Source organism: Manis pentadactyla, chromosome 5 (genome assembly GCF_030020395.1).
Source record: "Manis pentadactyla isolate mManPen7 chromosome 5, mManPen7.hap1, whole genome shotgun sequence".
Classification (NCBI taxonomy): Eukaryota; Metazoa; Chordata; class Mammalia; order Pholidota; family Manidae; genus Manis; species Manis pentadactyla.
In genome coordinates this window covers 75,497,493-75,518,324 of record NC_080023.1, presented here as the reverse complement: position 1 = coordinate 75,518,324, position 20,832 = coordinate 75,497,493, and the positions used below count along the sequence as shown (strand labels likewise).

The following is a 20,832-nucleotide window of genomic DNA, read 5'->3' as shown; positions in this document are numbered from 1 at the left end:
CCCTCTTCCATACTTCTGGTAAAGCAAATCCCATATACAATATTGTTTCTACTACATGCATCTCTATAAAGAGTTTTCTTTAGAAAACAAAACAATATTCAACACCCAACAAATAATTCTGTAATAATTCACTCATTTCTCAAATTTCTCTGTTTAACTCAGACATATATTGTTATGGTATTTGTATGTTTCTCAATAAGTCTCCCCACAAAGATCTTCCCCTGCATTTTCTTCTTTAAATCTAAAACAATCCTCCCTTTTTATTTATTTATTTTTATTAAGGTATGATTGATATATACTCTTATGAAGGTTTCACATGAAAAACATTGTGGTTACTACATTCACCAGTATTATCAATTCCCCGGTATACCCCAATGAAGTCACTGTCCATCAGTGTAGTAAGATGCTATAGAGTCACTACTTGTCTTCTCTGTACTACAGTGAAATAAGTCAGGTGGAGAAAAACAATCCTCCCCTTCTTATCAGGCCATTATTTGTTGAAGAAACCAGACAACTCATCCTGTAAAATTCCCTATATCCTATATTTCATTGCTTGCAAATAAATTTGCCATTTAACATCTAACTTTTAACATCCCCTCTCTCCTCATCCCAGTGTTTCCTAAAAAAATACTTTAATCAAGAGACTTGAGTTAATTTATATACTTGTGGGCAGGAGTGGTGGTACTTACTTTGTACTCTCTAAGTACTGCCATAAGACAAAATGTCTAGTTGTTACACTTATAGTGATGTTAGTAATCAGCAGGTTTAGATATTGATAGTTTAATCCATCATTGCAAAATTCACCATCAAGAATATATCCTTACATTCATACATGGCACATACAGACACCTTCACAATTTTTTAAATGTCTGATAGTGTATCATTGTATATTCAATAAATGTCCTGTTGAAGGATTTTAAGGTGTTTCCACTTTTTTGTATTTCAAATAATTTGAAATGAATAGTTATTTGCATACATTAATTTATATATTTCTAGTGCTTTAGGATTAAATTTCTAGAAGTTGGGGTAGTAGGATTTGAAGTTAAATGCATGTATAGTTTTGCTAGGTACTGACAAAATTTCCTGCAAAAGGGTGTACATTCTCACTATTTGTAACTCTTTTAAGATAATACAAAATTATATAAGTATCTGCATAAAAGTGAGAAAAATCTACATTTATAAAAGAATATATGTCAAATCAACTGCAGGAAGAATACCTCAACTGCAGGAAGAATGCCTCAAGAAATGATTATCCTAAATCCTTATTCAAACAGAAAAAAATTTTAAATAGTTTATTTTGATATTTGCCTAAAATAGAATGTGAGAAAATATAAACATTGTTACTGCCTTCCTTTAACAATTTTAATATATTATCTAAAATTTTAAAATACTGCATGAACAAAACTTCATAAAATATTATAGCTGGAAATAACCTTAGTGGTCATATCTAATACCTAAAATCTAAAAAACATGGACACTGAAATCTAAGAGTCTAATATTTTAAATGTATGCAATAGGACCCAAGATTTAAAAGATACAGTTTATTTCTACTTAAACTTGAAAATGACCACGTTAAAGGCATTACGAGCAATAAAAAATAAGTAAAAGCTTGCCTATATCTAGGCAAATTTCTAAATTTGAATGAACCATTAATTCGTAGAACCTACTTTAAAGGGAGGTAATTTTGGTATTTGGAGATGTGACATTTGATGCTTAATATAAATTTAACTTTTACAATTATTATGGGCTCCTCCTTAATTCATTCAACAGGAAGATTTTTATCTCATACTTTATGTGTATGTGTTTGAGTGTGTATTTGTGGTTATTGCTGGTAACTATTAATTTTGAGGTCAACTGTATTGCATGAAATTAACCTATGCAGTTATTATTAAAGTGGCTAAGATTGTAAGAGTAAATCTAGATCCACAAAGTTTCCATTTGGTTATATAAAATAAATGAATAATGGATTGTCAATTGTCTTCCTCCAAAAAAAAGAGAAAATATTTTCTCATTATGTGTTTAATTAGAATTTTCTTCTTTGAATTGAGTTATTTTAGCATCTTTTTCTTATTTTATAATTATCTTCCAACTGTACTGATATTTCCATAACAGATTTCAGGTCACCAGAACCATGTCCATGGTACTTACATGTGTCTTGCATACAGAATATATAAACTGGGACTGAAAAAGCCAAATGCAGCCTAAGCCACATTTACCTTATCAATGAAAGCTAAAAGAGTAGGATCAGAGAAGTAAGCTATTGTGCATTTATTCAACACTTACTTGAAGCGGGAAGATTCTGTTCCTCTAAAAATTCTAGATCAAGCATTAGATCATCTTCATCTAGTTCACAAGATCCCAAATTATTCAAAACATCCTGAAGAAAAAGGAAAATCAAGTTAGAGACCAAAACACTGAGAAGGTGAGGAAATATTCATATGCAGATGCAATAAAGCCTAGAAGAACTTAGAATTTAAAATGACAAGTTTTAACTGAATCCCACAAATTATTTGACTGTTTTATGGGCTTTAAAATTATCACAGCAATAAAAAATTCCAAGAATTATTAGAAAAAACCTTAACTCTCATTAAAAATTCATAAAGAGAATGTAAAGATTTTTCACATGTATAGAAATCAGAAAACTGAAACTTTAGCTAGTGTCTCATATTTATCTTTTGAATTTATGTAACATTCTTCTGATACATTTAATAAACTGTTTCTTAAACAAATTTTGTATACAGTAACAACTGTGAGACATTAATTTAGACCATACCTGGAAGTGGGAATCCAGGTATCATTTCCCAACCATTTGTTTTGTATTAGGAGGTATGAACAGAAAAATAAATATGAATTAGATTAAAAGTTAATTACAGACTTTCATAATGCCATAAAGATCAGAGCTAGATTATGTATATTTTCCTTTTAGGACAGCAAATAGCAAAGTCAACTAGAAGGGTATACTGAGGGGTTATACTGAGTAGTCTTGAGGGGAAACAGTGATATGTAGATGTAGAATTCTCCAGTGAGGAATGAAGTCCTGACTTGTGTATTTGTATATATAGATAGTTAGTATATATTTTAAGAAAAGCAAGCACTTATGTTTAGAGACTGAGATTGAAATAATAAAGTACCAAAAATACAACATAAAAAAAAAAACAACCTAAACACTAAATGATCTTACAACATCTTAGATCACTTTCTCCATTGATCTGAATGTTACTGTAATTTATACTGAAAGAAGTATTCATTAAGGAAAGCCTATTATATATTGTTAAATGAACACTGAATGCCTTAATTCTTGGGAATAAAAGTAAGGACACTGCAATTTTTAGATTAGCTACTCTCATTGGAAAAACAGAATTAAACATTATTAAACTTTAGAAACGTGTGAATGGAGCACAACAGTTTCAAAGGGGATAAATATCCCCAAATCTAAGTGTTTCTCTCTATAAATGAAAGTTACAAGTAACTAATGTTGCACTGTGTTGTAACTAATTTGCAAGGTATATAATGCAAGGTAACTAATAATTTGTCTATTATTTAAATAATTTAAATATGTTAAACCAAATGTTTATTGGAAGCTTCATAAGATAACTATGGCAGGGATAGCCCACCAATAATAACTTCCATATTGATACAGTATCAAAAATGTTATAAAATATAAGCAACAAAAAATAAGCTGTTATCCTTCAAAATGTAAATGGATATTGAAATAAACTTAATTGAAGGTGAATGTGGAAAAGGAAGAGTGTAAAAAAGGGAGACATTATAAAGATATTAGTAGTAGTAGTAGTAATATTTATTAAACACTATTCAAATGAAAGAATTTTAATCTGGTAATAAAAAATACATTGGTTAAAAAAAATTGTTTTATAGTGAAAGTATAGGAATGTATCCAGCTTCAAATTAGCCTCAATAATTTTATACTGGGATTTGGAATTTCATTGACCAGTATTAATGATCTTATTTCCATCCAAAATCTATACATTGACATCCTAACCTACAGTACCTGAGACTGTGACTGTTTGAAGATAGGACCAATAAAGGGAAATAACACTTTAAGCAGGTCATATGGGTGGGCTTTAATCTTTAATCTAGTCAAGAGATATTAGGACATAGACAACATACAAAGGATTACCATGTGAAGATACATAAGAAGGCAACTATCTGGAAGCCAATGAGAAAGGCTTCAGGAAAAACCAAACCTGCCCCCACTGAGATTTTAGAAAATAAATTTCTGCTGATATTTTATTATGGCACCCCAGCTCATACAACCAATATTTAGAAAGCAATGAGGCTTGGAAAGGAAGTATATGAGTGCCTAGCATATGACTGTCACCTTTTTTTTGTTATGCATTTCTCCCTGTTATTTGTAACCACCTTTCCCAAACTACCTAGCTATATGAAAAGGTATCAGGTTCTTACATGAGGCAAACACCCTGTCCTTGGTAGATGGTCCAAGATGGGCATCTTAACCACACTGATCATGGCCCTCTCACATAGTGAGAAAAGGTTCTATTTGGTGATAGATATTGCAAGATACAAAAATCCTGTCAATCACAGGGCCGTTGGATTTCAATATACAGTGAAGATCAGTCAAAGTCTACTTGAAAAGTGAAAAATGTCATAGTAGTAGGTCTTCTGGTTCCTAGTTCTAGCAGTTTCTGAAGTCCAAAGTGTATATGATCTTGTCAGGTTGGATTGTTCAACTCTCTTCTGAATTTTGACAGTTAACACATACACCCACAGATTGAAAAATAAAGTTAAAAAAGCATTTTATATTTTTAAACAAGGAAATAATTAAAGCCTCCACCACTGCTATTTCAATATTTTATTTAAGAAAGTAACACCAACAAAGTGAGCAAATTAAGTTTGGAAAACATACTACATTATTCTGATTTTATTCATTTTGAGGTAACCCTTGACATTTGAACAAGTAGGGGTTGATTTACCACTGGTTTAGATGAGTTGTTCTTAAATCTACCCATTCTAAATTATCTTGCTTTGATATTTGGCTTACAAAGCAACGTTCTTGTTATTGTAGTGGAGAGTCTTTGAAACTGATGAAACTTCATAATAAAAGAAGAGTAGATGCAGCCACACAGTAAGGTACAGAAGAAAAATCAATGTGAACTCATAAACCTAAAAAGAAATACATTTTCCAGGTCTTTCCTTAAAAGAGATCAATAGCAGCAATAGTATTTCTGCCCTCATCAGAACTTACAGGAAATCCAGATACTTTTTGCCCAGGATCCACCAACAAAAAAGAGCCAGCATTCTTTAGTTATTAGGGAAAGAGGGAAAAAGAAAGAAAAAACAGAATCTTTCTACAACATCATTTTGTTGCCAGTAAACAAGGTTCATCCAAAAAAAAAAAAAAAAAAACCAGAGGCAATTTGGAAAGGCTATGAAAAGCAACCTAAATGGCCTCTCCCTAGCTAATCTCTGACATTATGAACATCAAAAAACAATAATTATTGTGGCTAAATTAAACAATTTGAGTCTGTCAAAGGCTAAGAGTTCATAATACTTATACAGAAAAGTTATTAAGGATATAAAGAGGCACTAAACATACACACAAAACACAAATAGGGTAAAATACCTTTAATTTATACTGCTTCCAATAAATAATTAATATATGTGTATTTTCTCTAATCATATGCATGTTTATAATATGAAAATGTGTATTTCTTTACATCTGTGTAAGCAGAAGGGTGTAAGCAAAGTAAGAGCGTCAAAAGTATTTCTGTATCAGGAACAGAAAGGACTGATCAGCACTGATGATCACACATAATAACCAAAGGAAACAAAGCTCAGAATTCAATTAACACTAATGACTATATTTCTTGTGGAATATCTAGAAGCAGTAACTAAAAAGAAATAGTATCTCATCTCCTGGTAGATAAAAACTTAGCTCAACATAATAAAGATATAAATAATGAAAGTCCATGAGTTTTTAATAATGCTAATATACCAAGCCTATATCATAATAACAGGGAAATTTTTATAAAACACAAACAATTGAAACTTAAAAAGCAAATCATTTTGTGAGGAGACACCAGTATTGCACAAAATTCAAAGCTAGGCTTGAACTTAAATAAATAAAGGCATAAGGGCATATAACAAGTGGGCTTTAACTGTAAAATGAAGTCCAACTAGATGGCCAGTATCTCGAGTTTGAATCACTTCTGAATGTACAGTAAGATTCAATGACTGAGAAAAAATTATCTAGCCAATAACCGAGAATGTACAAGTTTAAGAGATGACTTTCTTTTTCTTTTAAGTCTAGTACAGTTACTAAAGCCTAGGAAAGTGCAAAAACAGATGCAGCTATTTCTGGAGACCCAGGCAAATATGAGAACTTTCACATCAGCAAAGTATGAGAGAAAAAAAAGATAAAATGTAAATTCCTGGTATCAGCACATTAGTCTCCAGTTTTAGGCTAAGCTTATGATTTGCTTTGGGATCTTTGCAATATGTATAATTTTCTTCTTGAAAAGCTGCCAAAGCATTGGTAATTGATATTAACCTTGATATTTTAATAATACATTAGGGAGAACTTCATTATATAAAATTTAATCCAATGTTCAAAGGCTATGTAAAATTGAACTCATATTCTAACTAATTTGTCAGATTTATATAGATATTGTTTAAAGAGCTGTTTAACTGTAAGGAAATAGTATTTACTAAGTTAATAAGATTAATAAATTGGATGTTAAATCAAGCATAATAATTACAAAGTATTCTCTAGGCAGACATTTAAAAATCTGTCAACAATGCTGATTACTCATGCAATCTCCCCAATGATTTCAACCCATTAAGAATCAACTAAATAATTATTAATAAACTAATTCAAAAATTATTTTTCCGAACTGTAGTGATATAACAATGAACCTAACAGGCATATTTTATTTCTTCATAGACTTTACAGATAACTGCATTCTAGTAAAGAAATACCAATCATTTTATGAATAAATAAAAGACAAATCATCATTTATAAATCAGTTTCTTGTATTTGTTTAGTGTGCATCAATTCTCCTGAGCCTGGTTATTATAAGCTGAAATAAGAAAACAGGATTTCTGAAGATACAAAGTTGGCAAAAAAAAGCTCTGATCACTCCATTAATACGTAACAGTTCCATAAGACCCATTCTTAAAAAAACCCATTAGCTTTACTTGTCTCTTTATTGCAATAAAAATAATAATTATGATCTTACTAAAAATAAAAGAAGCTGAGGCATGTCAGCACACAAGGAAGTGAGGCTTAAAAAGAAAGAATTCCATCAAGGGAGATGATTAAATTATTAAAACTTTCTTTAATTGTGATATAAAGATGTTATTAATTGGACTTCTATATTGTTTAGTCAAAAGACTATCCAAACAGGCTTAACATATCTAAAAGGCATGATAATGAAAGTCCATGAGTTTTTAGTAATATTAATATACAAAGTCTATATCATAAAAAGTCCTTGTCTGGACTTTCATAGTTGGTTATGTAATATTTAATTGACATAGAACTGCTCTGATCATTACTTGGTCCAAAAGTGAAGAGATAATTGTTCAAATTAATAAGACATAGACAATTTAGCCTGCATGATTCTAGTCTTTCTACATTATGATTAGGTACTGCTAGGATAACATTTATTCTCCACTAGTCTAGTCATAGGATTTCCATAGATTGACCAAAAAGAAAATATTATTTTATTTTTGAAAATGTATGATGTAGCTATTGAACATGACCCTCAGGTAAACTTCCCTGTGTGAGTCTAAAAATATATTCTGAGACTTGCCTTACTATTTATTCTATTTGCTTTTTACTTGGTAAAAAAGATAAAGTCCACTGATTAAATGTCCTTAAATAATTCCTAGACCCCAGAATGATAAATTACAAGAATTGCAAAAAAAAAAAAAAATGAGAGATGTAAAAGTGACAAGGTACACACATAATCAAAAACAAGCATCAGAATAGGTTGGGTACAAACAATTTGATAAAAGTTGAGCATCTGTGCACATCTATATATGTATGCATAAATAATGCAGAGAAGAGAATACACCATACATGCATATATTTTTAATGATATGATCTCAATGCTATTTCTTGGAAAGAGAATTTAACACAACAGTATTTTATAATTACTGCTCTGTGGATAGTTATTTCGTTTTGATTTACTGATTTAGTGAAGAAAATATACTCAATCATTACAATAGAGTTACCTTCACCTTTCGACATGGCAGCCATAAAGCATTTCCAAACAGAGCTTGCTCTTAAGTACTGATTTACTTTATGGATTTGTGTAGCCAGAAATATATTTTTAATAAATATTTTCAAAAATTTGTCTTAATTTTATCAGTCTTTATTTCTAAGACTTTCCACAAGTCCAAAAGCAGACATTTTGCAAATATGAATTGTGATCTTATGTTGTTCATTAAAATATGTGGTATTATAAATATATGCAAAGGAGAATATTTTTAGTACTGTGCATTTTTTTGTGTGTTTAAATGTGAAATATTAGCAAAATGAAATTGCTAAAGCTATGCCCAGAGTTGCTAATTCTTCCCTTTATACTAATAAAAGGTAAATGGTTCTATTAAGTTATTCCAAGTAGCACAGTACTAAAATACAATAATTTAAATATCATGGTAAAATGTTTCACTTTTAGTGAACATTTATATGGAGTCATAGAACCATAGATTTTACATGGATTTTGAACTAATATCTGAATTCACATATAATTTAAAATTAAACTTTGAACACTTTCATTTTAATCTATGCAAGTGAATAAATTAATTTTTATTATTAATAAAAATAGAAAACTAGGTGATGTAAATATATTACACAATTGGCAAACTTCATAATTTAAAATTAAAATTCAATGATTACTGTTACCTCAAAAATACATACTTATTCTAGTCATTGTTTAAAACATGAAGAAAAAAATGATGTCTTTGGTGATTCTATTTTCATGACAAAGTGGAAACAGTGACACATATACCATCTCTTCGACTCTAAACCTTACTACATCTGTTTGTGCCATTGTCAACAAAGCAATACAAATAAATAATCTTTATCAGATGGTCTTAACTCCCATAACAGCAAAATCTGTGCAATAAAATACAATTACACTATGTGTAATTGGCTTGAGATGAACATGAGAATGTGGAAAAAGAGCTATAACGAAATATTTGAAATTCTGGTAAAGAAGTATCATTATCTCTAGCCTTAATTTTCCTGTGTACCAGGGAAATTGAGCATTCCATAGTTATGAAGTATACTTCATTATGTCCTAATCAGTGCCCATGTCAACTTTTGCCAAAAACCATTCTAATTCTTCTATTTTCACATATATTCTTTCTACACCCTACTCTGAGATTACTCTCATTAAAGCATTTAAATGCATATATTCCCTCACTGCCTAACACGTGAAAAGATGTGAATGGTGTATGTCTACAGAATAAGTACTAACTCCTGTGTCATTCAACCCCACAATATATCTTTCTACCTCTCCAAAATTGCTTCCTAAAAACTTATTACAACCAGACGTATTTACAGATTGTTTTCTGAAAATGCCATTTGCACTTCTTTCATTGCAGTGAGTCTATCTCTTTGTCCCAAATACCTAAAGAGCAAATACAAGGTAACATAGTTATACTTTATTGTATCACAGACAACTTTTTACAACACTACTTATAACAGGTGATAAAAAAATGTTTCTTGTTAATGACAGGAAAATTTAAAAGTCTTTCTCCATAAACTCCCTTTATGTGTCTCATGGAACATAAGACCACCAATTGTACTCACCCTAAGCAGAATATTTTGCTTCAGAAATAATACAGATTATTCATTGTACTTTCTGCCAGAGAAGAATATAAATGACTGTCTCACTCTTTATACTGAGTCTGAGTAGACAGTTCCTGTGCTTTCAGAATCTCTAGTGTTGTATAATTGTAGTGTATGGAAAACAATGTATAATTTGATTAATAATATTTATGATATTGCAATAATATCTCACCTAATTATCTGAAAATGAGGGGTCTTATTGCCAAACTATTTTGATAAAGAACAGTGCTGTTCTTTATAGAACAGCAAATTTTTAAAAACTATCATATCTTTTGAGGAAAACATTATCCAGTAAAAGCACCAATGAGTAATACACAGGAATGTTTAAGGACTCTAAATGTTAGTCCTACATTAGTTCAGATTCTTAGAATTTCTGTTTTTCTTCTTTAAACTGCCACTTTAGGTTCACTGGAAATTCTTAATTTTCACTGCTATCAGTGTATATGGCTCCAAAAATTGTATGAGTCTCCAATCATGTTACTATTCCAATATATGCTAAATTGGAATTTGCCAAAAAAAAAGGTGATATGTAAACTAGTTAAACCCATGAAAATAATGTTAACGATAAAGCAAAATCAATAGCAGGTCTAGTGAAAAATGGATATTTTTAGGCACAGATTTCCTATAATTAAGCCTCAGGTTTTTTCTAGGCTTACCTTTGTGTATAGGTGTTGCATAAATGAAAGTTTCCAGCCAGAACTTCTCACCTGGCCCTGATAGTAATATCCACATAAGGGTCTGTCCACAGATCAATGGGATGTTTACCAGAGAAGAGCCACAGGTTAAATCCAGGGCAAGGGGTGGAGAGTACCAGGATTCTCTTCTCCCTCTGTTGCTGGTACATAATTGGTCAGGTGCCCACCAGTCACCAGGGACCTGCCCATGGAGTTCCTCCGCAAAAGGGGTGGAAACAGAGCATGAGCTGCAGTCGGAGATGGAGGACTTGGGAGTGCGCCGTGAGAGAGACTGAGCTGTGAGAAATAAAAACCTTTTCTCCAATCTCTCACCCTTGTATTCCTTAGATGTCGTTAGATTTGTAAGAAACTTTCCCTGGGTGGGGGTACCTCCTTTCCCCTGAATCACAACAGGACACTATGGAATTGATGAATATTTCATAGATTTATACATTAAAAATTATCATAATTTTATTTCTAAAATAGGAATCAAATATATCCAGTTATACTTATTGTATCACTCTTGCATTAGAAAACACAATGTAGTAGGAAATCTGAAAGACTGGGATTGATGAACCAGATTTCTAACTCTGATATCTAGCCACCAAGCCAGTTCTATGAAATGAAGCAAATCATAACCATCCTGATGTTCTTCCATGAAATGATTAGAATATTCTCTGTAAATTCATCCAAATCTAAAATGTTAAAATCTGTAAGACAACTATGAGCTTCTTTCCCATGATTGAATACTATGCAGAGTTAGCCAAACTTCAAAATCCAAGGGCACAAGTCCCCAAAACAGCTCTTAACTTCTGATACCAACAGCAAGTTTGGAGTGATCACAAAATCACCATCATACAATATTTCACTGGGAGGACTACAGAATTCACTGGAAGCTATACTCACAATTACGATTTATTACAGAGAAAGGGTACAGGTCAAAAATCAGCCAAAAGAGATGCATGGAGATGCATGCAAAGCTTTCCTCATAAACATGATGTATTCTTCTCCAGCACTGATATGTGACATAACATGGGGAGTATTGCCCCCAAGAGAAGCTCACTCAAGATTCAGTGTCCAGTGTATTTATGAGGCTTCATTACATATGAATGACTGATTGCCTACATGATTAATCTCAGCCTCCAGACTGTCTGATACCAAATGACCTGAAGTTTCCACCCTAAAGCTTATGGTTAGACATTCTGGTATGGCCAGCCCCACCCTAAGACTGTTAGGTGTATCCAGCCCACCCTAGGATCCCTCTAAACAAAGGCACCCCTGTCAGGGATAATACAAATAACCTCTCAGAAGCCAGTGGCAAAGGCCAGACCTCTTTTGGGGCAAGGCCAATTCTTCATTACATATTTACATGTTTTCATAGATAGTGCATGACTTGTGATCTCATTTAGTTTTAAATTTATTCAATCCTAAATACAAAAAGAAATATGTCATGTATGTCATACGACTTTTCCTATATTTTGTTCAATTCCAGAGCCATATCTGTAGCTATGAAGTATGAGGGTTTTTTTCTAATCGGTGCTTATATTTTAATATTGCATAAACAAGTAATTCCCTAAGATAACATATACTGAAATGTTGTATGGGTTAAAGATTTATTGGTTATTTTCTACATATTTTCCCAAAATTTTCCATATTGGACACATAATTCTGGTAAAAAAATATAATTTATTCCTTTTTTAACAGCATTTATTGAAGGTTTACCAACTGCCATGAACAGTACTAAATTCCAAACAATGAATGAGAGAGAAAAGTCTCCTAGACAATAAATATACAAATATACAATATACAGGACAATTTCAACTACTAAAAAATGTTATTTATAATTCGATTAATATATTTACTGGCTGTGGAAGACAGCTACTTCACATGAGGTGGGCAGGGAAGGCCTTTCTAAAGGTGTCATTAGGGCTGAGTCATGAATGATAGACAGCCATATGAAGTGAAAATCAGAAGGAAAAACACTGTCAGCAGAGGAAACAGTATAAGCTAACCATCTGAGTGGGTGTGAGCGTGGTATGTCAGCAGGGCAGAGAGAAGGCTACGGAATGGCTGGAGCACACAGGGGAGGCAAGAGTGGGGCAATAGCTCAGTTCAGAGAGTTAGGCAGTCCAGGTTTCTTGATAATACCTTTCAAGCAAGTAAGGAACCTGAAAATCATTGGAAAATGACATGCATAAATATACATTCGAGGAAAATCATCTTGCCCACTCTGCCAAGAATTAATCGTAAGAAAATACTTTCTAATAAATCCTAACAGCCAGATAGACATGCATTTTTTATGGATAAAAAACTTGAGGGTTAGAAAAATAAAATAACTTGCATAAGACCATGACACAAAAAAAATTGAAAAGTATCAGAACCAAGATTCAAACATATTTGTCTGAAGAATTAAGAGTTTCTAAACTAAGTTTCCCTTCACATGTGAGTACTGTGTCTGTGTATGTATGTGCTCCATGAAGAAAATGAAGCTTATCCTCTCAAATACCAAGAACTATGTTTTTTAAAGGCTACCAGTATTTTACTAGATGTTTAGACATAAGTGAACATGTATAGCTTTGTAAAAGAGGTATGGACCGATTTGCCTAACACTTCCCAAATGGGTATGCTCCCATTTTTGCTATTTTCTATGGAATCTCAAACAAGTTAATTAACCTTTTTGAGACATGATTCACTTTTCTCTAAAATGAGGACAAGCACTCCTAATAATCTACCTTACCTATCTAATTCCTTTCACATATAAATGATTCTTTACTATGTTTGATAATGTTTAAAAAAAGTTTAACCTTTCAAATTTTGCTTGACATTTTCTTTCTTTTTCATAGTTACAAAATGAACCAAATTTATATCTTTTATTAGCACTTCCATCAAGGTGCAACTAATGTTCAATTCCCTTTATGAAGGCTCCCTCACGTTCACATGGTTAACATTAATTTGTGTTAACTATATGAATTACTAACATTAATTTTTTTCTCATGACATTATTTTTTAAGTAAATATGGCATATTTACTCTCCATTCACAGCTTCTACAACACTTAATACAGACCTGAATATATTAAAAATTAAATCAATCAGTTTGTATTGAGAACCTTCTTCATGTCAGGTATTGTACAAGTAATGAATGCATGGTCATCAATTTTGAACTTGTTGAATAGAACAGTGTCATACATAAATTAGAGCATTTTCTGACTTAATGGGAAATCCTTAGTTATTTAAATAATTTTTGTATTTCATTTGTTATAAGTATCTTATTGGAGCTATTTTGGAAATCAATATAATTACACATACTGAATCTTTTTCATCTGAATGTTCTTAACATTACAATACAAAGGCAGGAGTAGCACACTGCAAGAAATTGCAGAGCACTTTTTTTTTCTTATAAAATTAGAACCTCCTATTGATTTGAAATACTGAATTTATATTCCTTTATGTAGTGGAAAAATTGTATTTCAAGGATTAAAATAAAAACAGTGCTACATCATCCAAGAACAAACATTTCAGCAATATTAATATATGGACATAACTAGTTTAGAAGTCTTTAGTGCTTATATACCTATAGAGATCTATAAAGATACACAATCCTAATTCCTATTATATAAAAGATTAGTTTAAAACATGCTGTTGAGATATACTCTGTAATAAAAACACATATGGTCATAAAATAACTATACCCATTGTTAAAAAGTAAACCACAGTCCCAAGAGGAAGTCACCCGTGCTAGGCCAAGTCACCAAGCTGGGGCTGTCTACCCTAATTTCAGCTTTAACCTCTCCCAGAAATGTAGTTCTAAAAAGTCAATAAGGAATTTTCTGGTCAGCACCAATGAGGTACTCTGTCACATGAGCCTTCTCTCTTCATCCCCCAAAAAGAGGATAGGTAATCTGCATGATAAGGTCCCTTTTCTTTCCACATAAGGGTGGGTGACCTTGCCTAAAATAATCCCTTCATTTCTTTTGCTAATAACTTTTTGCTCTACCCTCCTGTCTATTAAAAACCTTTCATTTTGTACGACTCCTCTGAGCATCTCTTTACTTGCTAGATTGGATGCCGCCTGCCTCATGAATCACTTAATAAACCCAACTGAATCTAAATTAGATCTTCAAGTTTTCTCAGTTGGATTTTGTTTTTTAACAAAGAAATATCAAGTACATGCCAATATTAATTTCATCTAAAAATGTAAAAAACAAGAAAATATCATAAGGGTGCAAATCAGAAATATAATTATAGATGAGATTGTAGATGAGAACCAAGCCAGAACAGAATTGGTTCACTTCTTCATTTTGGCATGTTTGCTAACTTGTTTATTTGGTATAAAGATTTTCAAATGAATTCATTTATCCCTCTAATTAAAGCAATGTAAAAAGTAGACAAATATTTTTCTTTTACCTAAATCACCTGCAGAATTAAGATAAAATTGGAATATTTTATCCTGTCCAAACATTCAAATCAGTTTTTACTACTTATAACTAGACTACAAAGAATTCCAAGTAAATGAACTGATGTATAATTAATAGCAATCTAGTTCAAAATCCATCAATATAAATCAATCAATTCACTTTTATTAACATATAAATTATAATTTCTAATGTAATAATTGAAGGTATATAAATAATAAGGTTAAAAAATAATAAGTTTAGAGAAGCATTAATTAAACAAAATTTTTAAATAAAATTATAGTTGCTTTACAATACAATATTACTTTAAATCTGTTTTTACCTCTGGCAATTCATTTTCCTTTCATTCTTATGATTACAGAATAAGATTTATTTTTATGACCATTACCCTAAAATACATTAAGTGCACTTTCCCTTTCTTCCCCCCCCCTTCATAGCAACAGTATTATTACATTTGTGAAATAAAGTGACCATTATTTATTCCATGTAGACCATCATATTTTGGGGTGTGAAAATACTTTTTAATAAAAGTTAATGCAGTTACATCTTAATTTCCTTACATTTTATAAGTACACACACCTATATACAATACAAAATAGTATGAAATCAGCCTTTGTATTTTTTATGAAGCCCTTGTTTTCACCATTATCCTATAAAACATAATATTGTTTCTAAGGGACTCAGACTTTTCAAATATGTTTCATAAATTTTAGTAAAGTCCTGGGGAATAATGAAATTAAAACTCTTTTCTTTCTTAAAGAAATTCAGGATTTTAAAATGAAGTCCTACTTGGTTGGTCTCTTCTGCCCTAAATCTTCTGCACACTAACTACCGCACAGTTACACAGTGGTGGCCAGATTAAGACTGGTTACCTGGACGTGCTTTTAGGCCACAGCTGCCTTACCATCATGTAACAATCCTTGTACATAGGAGGCACGTGTTTTATCATTGTTAGTGTCTCTACTCCTGCTTCATTTTTTGAAGACACTACCCTGGCTTGGCCAACAGTCCTAGGAACCATCAGTGCCCAATTCTCTGGGCTGGGCTTAATGGCTTCCATTTTGTTCTCACATCACTTATGCTCACTTCTGTTTTAGCACTGCACTGCATTCACATCAGTTCCTGAATTATTTGTTGCCTCTATTGTACTGTGAATTCTTTGGAAGCATGGAGAAGGGGCACAAAGCCTCCCACTTTTTGAATGAACTGGCTATTTATCAGATGTCTGTCCCTAAGGAGTTCACTCCATCATAAATGAAACTCTGATTCTCATCTAGAAAATGGAGATTAGAAATGGTTGTCAAAAGTTTTAAAGACAATGACAACTTTTCCTCGTATGGCTAGATCCAGGTGATTAAAACTTTAAATTACTTGAAATATTTTCATAAAATATAAGAGAAGTATATTTCAAAAGAGATTCCAATGAAACAATGAAATATTTGAATAGTTATAAAAATCAAAGAATTTAAATGTACTCTGGGTGGTAACAGCAATATCGATTGAGGTTAAATGTTGCATCTTTCCACATATAAAAGGCAGACATTAAAAAATTAATATAAATCAATATGAAGACACAAATAGTAATAAATCAAGTGCCTTGAACATAAAGATCATTAATGACTTAACAATTAATACCTTTTAAAATTTATCAAAATTAGTATCTAAACTTTTATTTAATTTGTGTTTATTTTTATAAGAGGAAAGGGATCCATTTTTATCATTTTCTTACTTCAGCTTCCTCATACATTTGCTCTATAAAGGATTACTTCTCTTTTGGTAACCAATTTCTGAGATATTCAGAATGTTTGTCACAACTACAGTACTTTTATTATAATTCTGAGACTATCTCCCATTCATGTACCATTTTATATATATATCCCAATTTCTGTAAAGTGTTAAATTGTCATTTCTTTATTTCAAAGGTTTCCATCACACCACTGTCACCAGTCTTCCTTGCCGTATCAGGCTGCTCTGTACTACACTGCTTTTTCTCCTTCCCTTACATTCAGAATGTTTTATCTACTACACTACCATTAATCATGTGGAAAAGCATTTCAATCACTGATACCCAAGAAACTTGTCAAATTCCCCAGAGTGTGTATCTCATGGTGATTTGGCATGGAAAAAAAAGTTTTTTTTTATATTTCATAACTCCAGACATTCAATTTTTTATTATAAATGAACATTAACGTACATATTACACACTCACTTGGAGTTGTATTAGAGCAATGTGACCAGGTTTTGACCTTAAAATCATCCTATTTAAACCTCCAATACTATCTCCCTGTGTGCAGATAACACAGAGATCCATATATTAAGATGACAGGATTACAAAAAGGAGAAAGTCTCTGAGTCATAATACAAAGGAGAATGATCTTGGAGAGTTGCCAGATCCACATTGGATTTTTTATGAGCAAGAAATAAATTTGTGTTGTGTTTAAACCATTAAAATTTTTCATGATTTATTTCTTAATACTACATAGCCCAGTTCATCCTAATAAATTCTCATCCTATTTTTACTCTTGCTTCATATGCTCCCTATTTTTCTAATCCGTCTTTAAATTCTATAATGTCCTAATAATTGTTCCTCTACAATAGACTGTGATCTTGTGTTTGTATCTTTTACCAGGCCTCTACTACTTTCTTTTTATCAGGCATTATTGACTCTCAATTTGGCAATATGCTTTGTGTACAACTTCCTTAAGGAGATTTTACAATGTATTTCAACTGCTTTTTACTTTGCACATTTTAAATGATGCCCATAAACACTGAGACATGTGGCAATAAGTTAGTTACTATGTATTTAAATTATAGGATATATATTACTCTTCCTTACAGAGAGACTTTAAGAACATAAATTCATTGGCACAAGAATTCATGTCTCTATTGCATTACAATCAAAACTGTTCTGCAAATTTATGATGTACTATTTTGGTAATAACAATAACTTAGACAACCATGTTTGAAAGCAGATACAAACTTACCATACTAAAATATTTATTGATTTACTTTGCAATTGCATACAGGAAAATCAAGATACATTATCTTAGGCATATTTGAGATATCAAAGTTGAGAACTGAATGAGTTCCCTCAGTGCTGTTTCAGTAAGTTTCAGTATTAAACCATAATTTTCAAAAGCTATTAAGAATATAAACATTAATTCCATGTTGCAATTAGAAATAATTTAAACCACTCTATCATCTGCCAAATATACACAGAGTATAGTGAGAGGGCACACAATTTTCTGTGAAATTCTAATTTTGACTGTGCAACCTAGCTCTGGATAACTTCCTCTTAAAAATTCTTTCCCTATAAAATATAAAAAATCAGTTCTTACCCAGCTCACATTTGTTTTTAGGACAAAATTCCAAAAGAAAATTGTACAATGCTTTGCAAATATTACTTACTACTAATTCTAGTTACCAAGTCATATGCATTTTAGTTCTGTCAGAGCTAGAAATAGCTAGCCCATCCACAAGTATTTTTATTGTTGGCAGAGGTCAGCTCACTGCCAAAAGACATAGGAGCTCCTAGAAACCCCAAATTATTAAATTCTAAAAATGCCATAAATACCTGAACAGTGTTGAATGAGTAACACATGTTTAAAAACTACCTGCCAAATTAGTTAAGTGAGTAAATGAATGAATGAATGCATAAAATAATTTATTGATGGGGAGGAATAAGAGCTAAATGGCAAGGAAAAATTGGAAATCAAACAAAAAATAGTGACAGGAAAAAAAGATGATACTATTTCTATTATTTACCCTATTTTCATGAAAAAAAAATTTTAAGTTTCTAAAATTTTAATTACAAATATTTTCTATGGAAATTTGGCACCTACAGTTAACTTCCCTAATTACTGTACATTCCTGATGTTAATTTCTTAATCTCTGGAAAAGTACTCATCTCAGTTACTGTGGATCTATTAAGATATGTTACATTGAGTTACACTGGGTATTCTACACCTTAGCAGAACATGATATTCACTAGATGGTTAATGTAAGGCTTATAATTAAAATTTTAGCAATTATTTACTTCTTACATATTTTTTGATTATTTGGTTATTTTTTTCAACATATTAACAGTGTTTGATGAACTATTAATATTTTCCTTGGACACCATAGCTCTTTTGTACGTCTATGTTGTTGATATAATCAATTTTCCATTAGAATGATTTAGGATTCTGCTACTATATTACATACAAATTACCTAGCACTTTTACCTAATTATACCAGTGCTGTACAGTGCTGACTGATAGTTTGGCATGTGTTCAGACATTGGATAGCAAAGCATTTTATGGAGCTAAATTTCAGTAAAAATGAGATTTTATTGCCTAGTCATAAATGCTGGTGGGATATAATCCCCTCTCTGAAAATTAGCTTCAACAACATATTATTTTATAAAGTTAAACATAATATATCTATAAAGAAGTGCATGTGATGTGTCTAAGATTTCACCCTATTTGCTGGCTAATATTTAACTAACACAGTTTTATGTTTGCTAAAAGAAGACATAAGACTCTTGGGTCAGATACAAAGAACTGTATTACTCACACCAACCAATAGCTCCATGTTGTCACATTTTATGTGATGATTTCCCAAGTGCCAATTCTCACAAGTCAACACAAAAAGAGCCATGTGGTATGTGCACGTGCATAGGGTTATATTACAGTTGGCATACCTTGTCTGGGAGCTGCAAACAGAATACAAATCTTTGGTAATGGGCAGTAAGCATACCTGCAATTTGTTGTGGAATAAGACACTATCTCTCTCTTCCAAATCTGTCCATTATTAATCCTCTTTGAAAAAATCTTCTAGCATAGAGGCAGTGAGTACCTCTTCTTGTAAGAAATACAGAAATATGAGAGCTCTATGGAGAATATTGTGTCTTAACAATGTTCTTTTCTCAAGCATCTTATCTTTTAGAGAATTTTCCCTCACTGCAACACCCTATTGGCTGCTCTGATCAATTTCACTGACAGAGGCTGGGACAAAATCCTTCCAATTCATCCCACAGAGCATTTAATTAAGACTCTAGGCAACAGCATGAGACTGACTTGCAGAACTGAACTCAACTATGTCCCCCATGAGTCCAGACCCAGACAGCTGAACAAATCCTACAATGGATCAGGGACTGCTTTAAAACCCAGGTGGCTTACTGTATTGACTCTTTCACTTGACCCAAGACATTAACCCAGATATAGCAGGAGATATTAAAGACTGTACAGATTAAGCATTGTCAGGCAAGGAAAAAGTCACCCTCCATAACTACCCTGATCAGTGAGTTGAGGCTAACTTGAATGTCTTCAAGAGCCAAAGCCATGTCATTGATCACTGCAGCTGAAGTCAGGGAGAAATTTTTAACAATTTTACAATTGGTGATTCCCATTGTAAGGATAACTACACATAGAATGTACATTACTAAGGAGGAACTTATTTCTCTGTGAAACCCCGAACCCCATCAATCACAAGCAAACTAATATTGAAGAGATATGTGCAGTCATCTGAGGGCTGCACAGTATACTGATAGTGCTTAAATACTTGAAGGTCAATTATAACCACCTCTATAATGCATGTGTTTTCAAAAGATAAGTGTAGGGAAAATGGAAGTTCCGATGGCCTGGATGCTAACCTGACCCCAATCTACTGGCCCATTGCCCACATCCAAGGATGTAATTAGCCTACTGTGTGGGTGCATGCTCATATACGTGTTGGCAATGAGCCATTATTATCTGTGCTGCTGTACAGACCTCTGCCCACTACTCCATGAAGGAGGCAAAGGCAGACTGCCAACTTGCTGGATGGGGACATGATTCTAGCCCTCGACTTGCCACCATGAGAATAAAGATTGGGATAAGCTTTTTTACTCCCAATGATACATTGTCGTTATTCAATCTCACTGAATAC

General features: G+C 32.1%; 1 protein-coding gene across 5 annotated transcripts in view; it reads right to left on the bottom strand.

Annotated features, from left to right (window-relative positions):
• CCSER1 (coiled-coil serine rich protein 1) overlaps positions 1 to 20,832 on the bottom strand; it is a 1,396,684-nt gene that overhangs the window by 1,103,178 nt on the left and 272,674 nt on the right. For all 5 annotated transcript variants that reach the window (XM_057502445.1, XM_057502443.1, XM_057502446.1 and 2 more), the window contains exon 4: positions 2,284 to 2,377. In XM_057502445.1, coding sequence (XP_057358428.1) covers positions 2,284 to 2,377 — 94 coding nt within the window. The remainder of the gene's footprint in view (positions 1 to 2,283; positions 2,378 to 20,832) is intronic.